The 13,946-nt window shown below is 43.3% G+C and overlaps 1 protein-coding gene across 1 annotated transcript; it reads left to right on the forward strand.

Annotated features, from left to right (window-relative positions):
- Positions 1-1,763: 1,763 nt before the first annotated feature.
- LOC114142217 (uncharacterized) lies at positions 1,764-9,374 on the forward strand. Its single transcript, XM_028013360.1, has 3 exons — positions 1,764-7,169; positions 7,923-8,140; positions 9,245-9,374. The coding sequence occupies exons 1-3, from the start codon at positions 1,764-1,766 to the stop codon at positions 9,372-9,374; spliced, it is 5,754 nt and encodes a 1,917-aa protein (XP_027869161.1).
- Positions 9,375-13,946: the final 4,572 nt, after the last annotated feature.

The raw sequence follows: 13,946 nt of genomic DNA on the forward strand, positions 1-13,946 counted from the left end.
AATTCCAAGTCTTATGGTGGGAGGTGAAATGAGTATGAGTTCATTAAAAAGAACTTAAACAGACGTAAAAGACTTGTTAATATGTGTTGTTAAAATGTGGTGTTCTGTTACTTTAAGAACGAACCATACGGTATAGTTTATATGAAAAGTAGAGTTCAACACGAGGAGTGACAGACAAAAGTGCTGTGTATACGTTTGCTATTGGGTGATTGCTATTCTCCTGAAATCTGATTGACTGGGGGGCGGGACAAAGGGGAGAGCGGAAAAAGAAAAAAGAAGAGAGAGGACGTCAAGGATGAGACTCGGTGAAGAGTCGCTGGAACTTTGGGTGAAGAGTCGTGGAGGAAACACTTGCTCGTTGGTGAAACCATGAGTCGTTGGACAACCGCCTAAGGACCGCGAATGGACCGAGAGTGACGCGTTCGGTGAGCTGAAGGCCAGGGTTTTACCAAGGAGACGGTGGACCCGGAGAGACCTGCTGCACCTGCGTTGGGCCGCGGTTTGGATTTTCCTCGCCTTCGTGGATAACGTAGTGCGGGGTTCGACTGCTTTCAGGAGACAGGAGTCGTCGGGAACTTACCTACATCAGTCGCTGTGGGTTGAGGACCCGGGGTGAGTGGAGTCAATATCAGGCGGCTTTTATTTGTTTTATTTTGTTTGGTGGGCCCACTCATTAACACTGGCTGTTATTGTATGTACATGGTTATAAAAAGTAAGAACTCATATGTGTTCCGGAATGTTCTAAATAAGTTACTTCAGAACTCTTGAGGTGGTTAACACAGAGGGAGAGTCCCTATTTATCAACCTATAGGTTGGTAAAGCCTTGTGTACTTTTATTTGTCATTTGTGTTAATATTTCTAAGGGTAAGGTCTAGATACGGTTCCCACAGTGATACCTGTGGTGTATTTTCATTTCCATTCTTGAGTTAGTAAATAAATTCTTTATCCTTATCAAGTGTCCTTATTAATGGGTCAGACCTACTCAGTTTCACTGGCTGGACCGTGGGGTGTTACAGTAAGCTTTACGAACCCTGAGCGTTAAATCTAGCATAGATGACAGAAAGTGCTACATAAATGGAGGCACCGCTGGGATTAAAACACATAAAACAATAAAAATAAATAAGTAAACAATAAAATAAACTTGTATGTGAAAGCTAGACCCCAAGGTTTATTTAGTTAAGCTGTTTTTTATGTTAATGTCTGACCCACATTACTATCTTAGTTAATTTGAATCTGTAGTCTGAAAAAGGAAAAATAAGAATTAATTAGGACTTTCCAAAGCAGAAATAAGTAAGTAAACCATTATCTACAGAATGTCATTGTTGGAAAATTGGTGTACAGGGGAGGGCTTAGATGCGTCCCATGCACTTGTAGTGAAACAGGTCCCTGTCGAGACCACAGTTAGGCACATTGAAGAAACTTTAATGACTATCAAAGCCCTAGGACGAGTTAGGGTGAGAGGACGTATGTTTAACCCTCAATCACAGTCATTGATAGTTTTATGCGAGTGTAGTGAAAGAGTACACACAAAAACTATACCTCTGGATGTGCCACCTATTGAAGGAGGTGAACTGTGGACATTGCACGGGCCTGCAGATGAAGAAAATGTCAACCCGGAAAAGAGACAAACAGATCCTCTCTCACAAGGAAGTTCCACATCAACTGAAGAAGCAGCAGCACCAGAAATGTTGTCAGCAAATCCTATGCCAGGAAACTCTGCAGAGTCAATCATAAGAGCAGTTGGTGAACTGCTAGCAAAGACAATGAGGCCTGCCCAAGAAAGTAATGTCTTCAGGCGTCTCCGAGCATATTCTGGCATAAGTCCCACACCTCCAGGAGAGGAGAGTTTGGATACATGGATGGAGCAAGCACAGCTAATGGTGGATGAGAGTGACTGTTCCATTCGAGAAAAACGGAAAAGGATCGTAGAAAGCTTGAAAGGACCTGCTCTGGAAATTGCTCAAGCCGTACGGACTGATGATCCAGATGCATCCCCAGAGGAATATATTGAAGCTCTGGAAAGAGCGTTTGGATCACCAGAGAGTCCTGAGGATCTCTACTTCTCCTTCAGAGCCTTACGTCAAAGCACAGGTGAAAGTCTTTCAGATTTTTTACGGAGAGTGGAGCGAAAGCTAACAAAAGTTGTTCAGCGAGGAGGGATAACTCCCAACCTGAGGGACAGTGCACGTGTGGAACAGCTCCTTCGTGGAGCCACAGAGTCCGAAATACTGCTACTACAGTTACGCCTAAGAGAAAGAAAGCGTAATCCTCCTCCCTTCCTGACACTGTTGAATGAAATCAGAGAAGAAGAGTTTCAACAATCAGTGAGGAAGAAAAATATGGCTCCTTCAGCTAGATCGATTGTCAGGCAGGTGAGGGTGGAAGATGAAAATAAGTCAGAATCTGAAGTTCAGGAGCTGCAGGCTCAAGTCAAAATGCTGCAGTCCCAAGTGGCTGAACTCACAACTGGACAGTTGAAAGCCACCTCGAATGCTCAAAAAGTATTCCACACAGATGAAATTAAACCCAGAGAAAATTATGAAGTTCAGGCTTTAAGAAAACAAGTTGAGGATGTGCAACATCATCTCAATATGATGACTGTGACACACACAAATCCTCCTCAGTCTAAAGGTGCAAGATGGAGACCGGAAAACCAAGCAAATAAAGTGAATAAAGCTCCCTCTCACCTCAGTAGCCCAAGAACTACTCACACCAACCATGACGAAGAGGATTTCTTCTGTTACAGATGTGGGGAAGGAGGACATGTGTCTACTCATTGTACAGCCCCTGAAGACAATGGCAAAGTCATTCAGAAACTGATTCGTTCTCTGAGAAGGCAAAAAAGAAATAATGAGATAAACAAACAGGAAAAAGAGACCTCAAGTACCAACTGCTCTGTCAAAAGAAATGCAGTTGAGACCCAACATGCTACAGGCATCCCTAAGGGACTAGTAGGAGAGGCCTCGCTCAGTAAAGTAATCATTGAAGGTCAACCAACCAATGCCCTGATGGACAGTGGTTCTAGTGTTACCATAATATTTGAAAGTTGGTACACAGACCATTTGTCCCACTTACCTCTTCATCCTATTTCCAGCTTGGCACTTTGGGGACTCAGTGAATCCTGCTATCCATACAAGGGCTATATAGCTATGAATGTTGAGTTCTTGGAGGATGGTCTTCACACAGAGCCAACGACAGTGTTAGCCCTAGTCTGCCCCGACCCTAAGGGTCCAGACCAGGCCCCAGTAATCATGGGAACCAACGCCTGTCGTTTTCATCACCAGCCCAAGACTCCAGATGAAGCTGAATGCCATGGACAGGCTCAGTCATGGCGAGTTTCTGTCAGTACACCAAAGACCTTTAAACAGAAACACCCCTCACGCCAGCTGGATGATAATGTTGGACACATAAAATGGATGGGTCCTGGACCTCTTAAGATCCCCCCTGGTGGTTCAGCCCTGGCAGCCTGTAAAGTCATTGCAAAAGTGTCTTGGGAGCAGGATATGTTGGTGGTTGAGCCTCCTGAGCAGCCCTCTCTCCCAGATGGAATACTGGTGCCACCATGTGTTCTCTTACCATCTGACATGAATGTAAACAACTTCTCACTGGTGCTAAAAAACGAGTCAATCAAGCCCAAAGCCATCCCTAAGGGCACCATTGTGGCATGTATTCATAAAGCCAACGTTGTGACCGAGTTACACAAAGGCCAAGAGTCAAGTCAAACAATAGATCCTGGATTGTTTGATTTTGGCGACTCTCCAATCCCAAGTGCCTGGAAGGAGAGGCTTGCTCATAAGCTATCAGAGAAAGCAGGAGTGTTCTCCCTTGAGGAATGGGATGTTGGACTGGCCAGAGGAGTCGAACATACCATCCGCCTCAGTGACTCACGACCTTTTCGAGAAAGATCAAGACGTCTTGCCCCTGCAGATATCGATGACGTGCGAAGCCATCTGCAGAAACTGCTGGCAGCAGGAATAATAAAGGAGTCACGTAGTCCTTATGCTTCGCCCATCGTGGTTGCAAGAAAAAAGAATGGCTCGATCAGGATGTGTATTGATTACCGCACCTTGAATGCACGAACAATCCCTGATCAATACACCGTTCCTAGGATTGATGAAGCCTTGGATTGTATGACAGGAAGCCGCTGGTTTTCTGTATTGGATCTTCGAAATGGCTATTACCAGATTGGTATGGCTGACCAAGACAAGGAGAAGACAGCCTTTATCTGCCCCCTAGGGTTCTTCCAGTTTGAGCGTATGCCCCAAGGCATTACAGGAGCCCCGGCTACCTTTCAACGGTTAATGGAAAAGGTTGTTGGAGACATGAACCTCCTGCAATGTTTAGTATACCTGGATGACCTAATAGTGTTCGGCCGGACACTAGAGGAACATGAGGAACGTCTCCTCAAAGTATTGGACCGACTACAAGAATATGGTCTGAAGGTGTCTATTAATAAGTGTCAGTTCTGTCAACCTCAGGTCAAGTATGTTGGCCACATTGTGTCTGCTTCAGGAATTTCTACTGACCCAGAAAAAATTAAAGCAGTCCTTAACTGGGAGCAGCCTACGGATCTTAAGAGTCTTCAGTCGTTTTTGGGTTTCTGTGGCTACTACAGAAGATTCATTGCCAACTACTCTTCCATTGTGAGACCCCTGACAGACTTAACCAAAGGCTACCCTCCTGTTAACAAAGGACAGAAAGCAGTTGACTCCAATTCAGTCTACCTTAAAAAATCTGAACCCTTTGGAGACAGGTGGACTTTGGCCTGTACTACTGCTTTTAAGAAAGTAATACAGTGCCTTACAAATGCGCCGGTCCTGGCATTTGCCGATCCAACTAAGCCCTACATATTGCATGTAGATGCCAGCTTTGATGGGCTAGGTGCTGTGCTCAACCAGGAACATCCAGAAGGATTGCGTCCTGTAGCCTTTGCCAGTCGAAAGCTGAGAAACTCTGAGAGAAACTATCCGGTCCATCAACTCGAGTTCCTCGCACTCAAGTGGGCTGTGGTCGATAAGTTACACGATTACTTGTACGGAGCCAAGTTCACTGTGAGAACCGACAACAACCCACTGACCTATGTCCTTACTACGGCCAAACTTAGTGCTGCAGGTCATAGATGGTTGGCTGCCCTGTCCACCTATGATTTTGGCATTCAGTACCGACCAGGCAGGGAGAATATTGATGCCGACCTGCTTTCCAGAAATGCAAACTCTGAAGAGGAGGGGTGGATACCCCCATCTGGAGTGAAAGCCCTATGCAAAACTGTAAGTGTTGCTGGGGTCTCTGAAAACATGCGGTGTGTGGATCAACTGGGTGTATCTCCATCCGCTATTCCTGATCTGTATGTGTACCCCATCTCTCTTGGTGAGAACCCAGTGCAACAGTTCAGTATGACAGACCTAAAAAATGAACAAGACTCAGACAAAGCTATTGGAAAGATTAAAAATGAGATAAAATCTGGAAATTGGCCCTGTAGCTTCCAGACGGATCATCAGGAGGCCATTCTGCTACAGCGAGAAAAGGAAAAGTTGCAGATAAAGAATGGACTGATGTATAGGAGAACTTTAAGGCCTACAGGGAAGGAAGTGTTCCAGTTGGTGCTTCCACCAAAACATCGGCTTCAAGTATTAAAGCAGTTGCATGATGACTTTGGGCACCTTGGTATTGAAAAAACAACCGAGTTGGTGCGGAATCGGTTCTATTGGCCGAAAATGGCACACGACATTGAGCATTATGTCAAGACCTGTGGGGTATGCGTGGCTCACAAGACCTTGCCTCGCAAAACCAGTCCCCTACACCAGATCACAAGTCGGGGCCCATTAGACTTGGTCTGTATAGACTTCCTGTCAATCGAGCCAGATTCTCGTGGGGTGGCCAATGTTCTCATTATTACTGACCATTTTACTCGGTATGCTCAGGCCATACCCACCAGCAACCAAAGAGCTACTACAGTTGCTAAAGTTCTGCTAGAAAAGTTCTTTGTGCACTATGGTCTGCCATGCCGAATCCACTCTGACCAAGGTCGTGATTTTGAGAGTTTACTGATCAAAGAGCTCCTTAATATGCTGGGGATAAAGAAATCAAGAACTACACCCTATCATCCCCAGGGAGATCCCCAGCCAGAGCGCTTTAATCGTACTCTCTTGTCTATGTTGGGCACTCTCGAGCCAAAGGACAAACAAAAATGGAGTCAGCATGTGGCCTCTATGGTTCATGCTTATAACTGTACTCGTAATGAGGCCACAGGATATTCACCATACTTCCTGATGTTTGGCCGGGAGGCTCGCCTGCCTGTGGATGTGTGTTTTGGTTTGTCTCAAGCTGGAGAAGAAGTCATGAAACATCATCAATATGTGAACAAACTGAGAAAAGAGCTACGTCATGCTTGCCAGCTTTCGACTGAGGCTTCCAACAAGAATCATCAGAAAAACAAGAGAAGCTATGATAGCAGGGTATGTGCTCAGAACCTGGAGGAAGGAGATCGGGTTCTTATTCGAGCCTTGGGAATCCCTGGAAAACACAAGTTAAAGGAGAAGTGGAATCTGCAACCTTATGTGGTTGTTGGGAAGCTCCCTAACTTACCTGTTTATCGGGTAAAACCCGAAAGTGGACGAGGTGTAGTAAAGACTCTCCACAGAGACCATCTGCTACCAATAGGGTTTCTGGTGAGGATTCCAGAAATCCCTGAAAGAAGCTCCCTGCCTCAGAGACCTTCCACCAGATCCACTGATGTATCTACAGCAAAGTATGAGGTGCAGCATCCCGCAGAGGAAGTGAGAGATGAAGATTCTGAAGAGGAGGAAGACGTCTCTCAGCAGTTCTGCAGAGGAGTTGTCCAGGATGCCTGGTTAACACGTCCTCCAACGGTCCAGTTATTGACCCTTGCTAATGACAGATCTGATGTCATCTCGGAAGGAGATCTTGGTGGACCACCTCTGTCATGCAATGAGGAGGGATTGCTTGATCACTACGCAGTTGTAGAAGAGGACCCTGTGGCGGACACAGGGCTGGAGGTGGGAGACGTCCCAACATCTAGTGTGTCTGATGATGAAATTAACTCTACCTGTGTTCCTGCTACTAAACGACTGGTTAAGCCTGTCATCCGACTGAGCTACGACGAGCCGGGAAAGCCCACGGACAAGCCATTGGTCATTGTGCACAGGGGGGTGAGGATATACATAACCAGAGATCCTGAGGAAGATCCTACAATTTTCTGTCCTCCGCCCTGCAATGTCCCAGTTCATAGAGTAGCAAGCTGCAGCTTTGTGAGTTTGTAGCATACAGAACTGTCTGATGGGGACATCAAGACATTTAACCCGGGGAGGGTGTAACCTGTTGGGTTCCCAGCTAGGAGGGTTTGTAAGCTCTTTTAACACATAGAGTTGTCTGATGGGGACATCCAGACATTTAACCCGGGGAGGGTGTAACCCTCTGGGTTCCCAGAAATGTGTGTGTTATTGTTGTTTTAAAAATGACAAGGTTAACAAATTTACTGTATGTAAATTAATATCTTAAAGTAAGATATAATTCCAAGTCTTATGGTGGGAGGTGAAATGAGTATGAGTTCATTAAAAAGAACTTAAACAGACGTAAAAGACTTGTTAATATGTGTTGTTAAAATGTGGTGTTCTGTTACTTTAAGAACGAACCATACGGTATAGTTTATATGAAAAGTAGAGTTCAACACGAGGAGTGACAGACAAAAGTGCTGTGTATACGTTTGCTATTGGGTGATTGCTATTCTCCTGAAATCTGATTGACTGGGGGGCGGGACAAAGGGGAGAGCGGAAAAAGAAAAAAGAAGAGAGAGGACGTCAAGGATGAGACTCGGTGAAGAGTCGCTGGAACTTTGGGTGAAGAGTCGTGGAGGAAACACTTGCTCGTTGGTGAAACCATGAGTCGTTGGACAACCGCCTAAGGACCGCGAATGGACCGAGAGTGACGCGTTCGGTGAGCTGAAGGCCAGGGTTTTACCAAGGAGACGGTGGACCCGGAGAGACCTGCTGCACCTGCGTTGGGCCGCGGTTTGGATTTTCCTTGCCTTCGTGGATAACGTAGTGCGGGGTTCGACTGCTTTCAGGAGACAGGAGTCGTCGGGAACTTACCTACATCAGTCGCTGTGGGTTGAGGACCCGGGGTGAGTGGAGTCAATATCAGGCGGCTTTTATTTGTTTTATTTTGTTTGGTGGGCCCACTCATTAACACTGGCTGTTATTGTATGTACATGGTTATAAAAAGTAAGAACTCATATGTGTTCCGGAATGTTCTAAATAAGTTACTTCAGAACTCTTGAGGTGGTTAACACAGAGGGAGAGTCCCTATTTATCAACCTATAGGTTGATAAAGCCTTGTGTACTTTTATTTGTCATTTGTGTTAATATTTCTAAGGGTAAGGTCTAGATACGGTTCCCACAGTGATACCTGTGGTGTATTTTCATTTCCATTCTTGAGTTAGTAAATAAATTCTTTATCCTTATCAAGTGTCCTTATTAATGGGTCAGACCTACTCAGTTTCACTGGCTGGACCATGGGGTGTTACAGTAAGCTTTACGAACCCTGAGCGTTAAATCTAGCATAGATGACAGAAAGCGCTACAGATAGATTTACGTAGATAACCATTAGAGGTGACAATTGTAAATGAGAGGATCTTCTGCATCTATAAAACTTTGTGCAGTCTAATGGCTCAAGCAGGGATATGTTTAAATAGCCCAAGATTGTTGAAGTAAAATATAGTATACTCCACTGTATGAACATTTAGTTATACAGAAATCTTGTATTTTCAATGTAAATCGACAACTAATATTGTCTGAAATATGTTTTCAGACAATATTATTATATTGCCATTATCTATCTATCTATCTATCTATCTATAGACTAAAATTTAACTAACAAAACACCAATGGCAAAATCAACTCAGTTCGTTCTCACAGTAAAATAAAAAAAAATTATTTCACTATACATATGGTCATACAAATTTGTTGCATTGTAATCTATTTTTGATCTATTCTTCAGTAAAACATTTTTTTTTTAAATACAAGCAATTCAGTGTAAAGAAATCTTTAATACTAAAACACACACAGGATGTAAAATCAACTCAGTCTTCTAAAACTAGAAGAACAAAAATGGGCAAGAACAAAAAAAAAATCTGTAAACTCAAAGTGGAATGAGAATTAATGAAGGGTTTGTGGGGTTGTGGTTTCTTTGGAGGAAGCATGTGATGCAATCATCACCTTTTGTCCAGTGCTTGGCTAAAGTGGGCCATGCCCCCGCAGTTTGTGGTCTACCCAGAGGGCCGTGCCAGAGCACTCGTGTGGGGGTGTGTGGTCAGTCCAATCAGGATGGGGCAAGAACAGGGCAAGGAGACCATGTGACAGGAGCGGTCAAAGTGGAGGCTGTGGGAGCGAAATAAAAATGTTTATTTAGATAAGTGTGAGAGGAGGTGAATTGAGCAGTGTATATGAGACAGGGATGGACACATGAATCCAGGTAGTTAAAAAGGAGGAACTGACATCCACATGAACACGCCCGCACACACTCGCTCACACACACACAGACACCCCTTCTCACAACCACTCCAAGTCACCCTATTATTATCATTATGCAAGTGTGACTGCAAATGGTCCCCCTGAGCAACAGCAGCACTGAGCAATGAGCCCATAAACAGATATGTGTAGCAGTGCTGGCATTTCTGATGAGGCAGCAGCCACACACACACATATACACACACACACTCCTCTTTCCCTTCGACCTCTGCTCTCTGAGGGAAGGCAGTGCGAACACACAGCCCGCCGTAGGGACTGAGCGACAGAGTGCCCAGCTGCATGCCAACTGCGCCTGCAGGCTGCCCTAACCTACGCTCCCAAGGGAGCAAACTGCCTCTACTACTCTGTGTATCACCATCTCTTCTTTTCCTTCGCTTGTCCTCCCTCTGAGCCTCGCATTGTCCTTCTCTTTCCCCCCCCCAAATGTTAATCTCTCCTCTCTCTCTCTTTCTCCTGCTGCATGGTCCTCCTTACCCTTCTTTCTCTCTTACTCTTACTTCCAGTCTTAGAGATTGAGTGACAGGTTGTGAATTGCTCTGAGGCTATACCCAGATAAAAGGCAAGAAATGCACAAGCACACACATACACAGGCACAAACACATACTATTCACTAGGAATCACACCCTCTGTCACACAGATAGACACAAGTCCTTCCATTCCTGCGCCGGTTAGAGTGATACACACTCGCAACACTGAATCTGGAGTGACAATTTCTTTGTCCGGTCTCCTCCTGATACCTGTGTTATTGGTCACTCACTACAATAGCACACAGCATCAGTCAGTGTGTTTGCAGCTGTATGTACGCGTGAAAGGAGAAAGACAGATCCTGGAAGAAAAGGGGGGAAAAAAAGTGTGTGTGCATGCATGATCTTTCATATGTGTGTTTGTATATCTTTGACAGGGAGAGAGCTATTGCGTCTCACAGTGTGCGGTGTCAAGTCTGGCTGTGTGAGCTGACACTGATTATAGTTTTCACAGCTCACTCCCATCACAGGCAACTGTAGCCCCAACCAAAGCCCCGTATTTCAAAAAGTTGCAACACTGTGTATGAAGCACAATTGCTTTTATGCCTCCAGCAGTTTGTCCATTGGCTTCCTGGAACTGAAATTTAGAAACCATCATGTCCAAATACCAAAAAAATAGAAAGAAGGAAAGAGGGAAAAAAACAGAGCATGAACACCTGTCAACAATCAGATAAAATAGGTTATCTGATGAAAGGATTGAGTATAAGTGAAATATTGCAAGCTTAATTTTGAAGTTAAGACATTAGTCAGTTGTGTATTTTGATTTGTGAAATACTAAGTATTTCTAAGTTCTTCAAAAAAATCTGATGGGAACCGTACAGCTTTTATTAAAAATTACCAGAAACATCCAGTTATAAATCAACAATCTATCTAAGTGTGATTGTTCAGACATGTCTAAATAATCAGACGTATTGATGTCAAATAATAAGATTTTAAGTCATATTTAAACAGATAATTAAAACAAAACTAAACAGATTTTAATCAGGATGAAGATGTTGAGCAAATAACGCACACAAATTTTGGAGTCTACAACTTGTTGTGTTTGACCAAAGAAGCATCCCGACAAAGGTTACCTATTTTTTGCAAGTGCCACCTGGGTGTTTATGGGCATAGGTTCAATGGCCATAAATTAAATGGACTCATCTTCTACCCAAATTGTTATTTAATAAGGGTAAAGTTAGTGTAGTTAGCCTTTTTGAAAACAATTTACTTTCCATTTACTGTGGTTATCTGATATTAAAATTTCTTTCATAATCTCAGACACCTGAGTTTGACAAAAAACTAAAAATAAAAGAAACAAAAGCAAAAGAGAAGGAATCTATAAGGGGGCAAATACGTTTACACAACACTGCATAATATTTTTACCTACCTCTAAATTATTTAAAACTTGTCCTAAATGAAAATATGGCTATTAAATCTTGATCACCGCAATGAAAATCATCCACCCAAACAGTTTTTGATTTAACGACAGGTTCGGTTTGCCATTGTTGAGACACATGCTCCTCACTCTTGTGCCAAATGATAGACTTCACAGCAGAGTGTATAATTATTGTAACAAGCCTTCTGTTTCACCTTGCATACACAAATGATGAGGATGCATTCAGCAAAAAAATAAATAAGTACATAAAAATGACACTGATGAGGGCTCACATTCAGAGGCTACCAAACCATGGTGCGTCTTTCTCTAAAGACTTTTTTCGCACCCCTTTTTCATGTGCTCTCTCTTTTCAGTGTCATTGACTGCTTTATGCTAGATATAAAAAGCAATGCATGGCCAACGAAGCGCATAATAGGCAGATTTGACTAACGTGTCAGTGCAGAGGAGTGAAAAAAAGAGGGAAAAGGAGAGGGGGAGGAGAAAAGAGAAAATACAGAAGAGAAGGGGTACGGAGCAAAAAGATGGGAGGGGAAAAAGCGACAGGCAGGTGGTGACCTGTGCCTTACCCTGCCATAGAAGCAGCCGCCCTGGCATCTGCAGGCACAGTGGGCATCAGATGACACGCTACATGACTCTCAGACTGTGGCTGAAGTAGATTGGACTGGCACGTTCACGTCGGGTCGAGGTGGAGGGACTCTGCTGTCAGATAAAGTGACTCTGTGTCAAATGAAAACAGATGATAAACTGAGTGGATGTCCAGCCTGAATCACCACAGAAGCAGCCACGGGCCAAATCCAGCATGGTGCTTTGGGTGAACTGGGGTCGGCCTTAAGTCAAAACCTGTGCGTGCTCGACGAGGGATCGAACCAGGCTAGAATTGAGAATCCAGCCATGCATCACGCTCTCACTCTGACTCACCCCCAGTTTCGACTGGAGCTGACGTGAACGATGCTGCAGACTCCGTAGAGAATCTTTGCTCAGAGCCTAATTCTTCACTCTGTCAGGCACACCACGAGCGTAGTGGACTTCAGCTGATGTGTGCTGACATGCAAGTGTCTGTATAGAGTGAATATATAATCCAGCACTGTGGTTCTGCCATCCATGGGTAAACTCAGAGCTGTGTAACTCCTACTGGAAATGATGCAATGTGTTCGAAACACTGACCAGACATTTCTGCAAGTTTTTTTTTTTCATTCAGCTTAACAACTGTCCTAATTACATTACCATGTCAGATGATTCATGAGGATTTCATTATGAAAAGCTACTGTACTTGTGGTAGCCTACAAAATGTACAAAAGGTCTGTTTGATGAATTTGGTTTGATTGGTACATCTTATATGAGAAAAATAGCACTTAAACAACAAAAAAATAGTTAAAAAGCATTGGCAAAATTGTAAACTATAGTTACATGTACTTTCCTTGTAATTTTTCTTAAACTGTGCAAACTCTATTTTTGCAAGCGATGAAATAAAATAACCTGAGGCTAAGTCTCTTAAATTTTTTTCCCTTGACATTGTTACATTTTATGGGTTTTAGACTCAGAAAGGAAGGTTCAGTATGAGATACTCAGAACAAGACCTTCTTGTATTGTACTGAAGTCTAAGATTATAAAGGAGACAGGTGATTGAATAACAAAACCCTTCAGAGAAAGTAAATACAGTGCCATGCAAAAGTTTTCACTTTACCAGAAATTTTAATCTCTTAGGATTCTAAATGATAGACCAACAAAGAGAAACACATAATTGGACAGTGGAGAGATAGTGATGCATGGTTTTCACATATCTCAAAAGCAAAAATGTAAAAAAAAAAACAAAAAACTTTATTCATCCCCCTGGGTCTGAATAAGCTTGTGGAGCCACCTTCTCCTGCTGTCAGAGGGTTGTCTTCCACCAGCTTTGCAGATTTAGAGACTGATATAATTTTCTAAAAATTTGAATGGGTAAAGTTTTATAAAAAAAATAATAATAATAAGTCATAGACTTTCAGTTTAATTTAGATTTGAAACTGTGGGTGAGTCACTCTAGCATTTTCATAAGGATAGATGAACAATTTTACTTTACTTCTCACTGTATGTTTGGTGTTGTTCTGCCAGAAGATGAAGGTCTCACCCCAGATTCAAATCTGTTGTAGCTTCTAACATGTTTTCTTCCAAGATTACCTACATGGAGCTCCATCCCATTTCCCCTTCAACTCTGACTGGCGTTCTGTCAGCACATTCCACAGCATGATGCTGACACCACAATGTTTCACTATGGCAAGGCTGTGTTCAGATGATGCACAGTATTGATTTACCTCCACATTTGGCATCAAATTTTTTCGAAGTAAGTCAAATAATTAAATTTACAGTAACAGTAGACATGGCGGCTTTCTTTTGCAATAGTTTTCTTTTTTTCTTGTCACTCTTCAATAGATGTAAAGACCTGTGTGTGGACAGATTTTCCGATCTGACATAGACCTGTTGGTTGCATGTTTTATCAATGCACTCCTTGCTCTGTGACTC

Source organism: Xiphophorus couchianus, chromosome 3 (genome assembly GCF_001444195.1).
Source record: "Xiphophorus couchianus chromosome 3, X_couchianus-1.0, whole genome shotgun sequence".
Taxonomy (NCBI): Eukaryota; Metazoa; Chordata; class Actinopteri; order Cyprinodontiformes; family Poeciliidae; genus Xiphophorus; species Xiphophorus couchianus.

What these genes read in the sequence shown, in the direction of transcription:
- LOC114142217 (XM_028013360.1), top strand. Translation starts at nt 1,764, where the DNA reads ATGAGGCCTGCCCAAGAAAGTAATGTCTTCAGGCGTCTCCGAGCATAT. An exon ending in TGGTCATTGTGCACAGGGGG is followed by an intron (nt 7,170 to 7,922) that starts GTGAGGATATAC and finishes CAACCGCCTAAG; the next exon opens with GACCGCGAATGGACCGAGAG. An exon ending in CTGTGGGTTGAGGACCCGGG is followed by an intron (nt 8,141 to 9,244) that starts GTGAGTGGAGTC and finishes CCTTTTGTCCAG; the next exon opens with TGCTTGGCTAAAGTGGGCCA.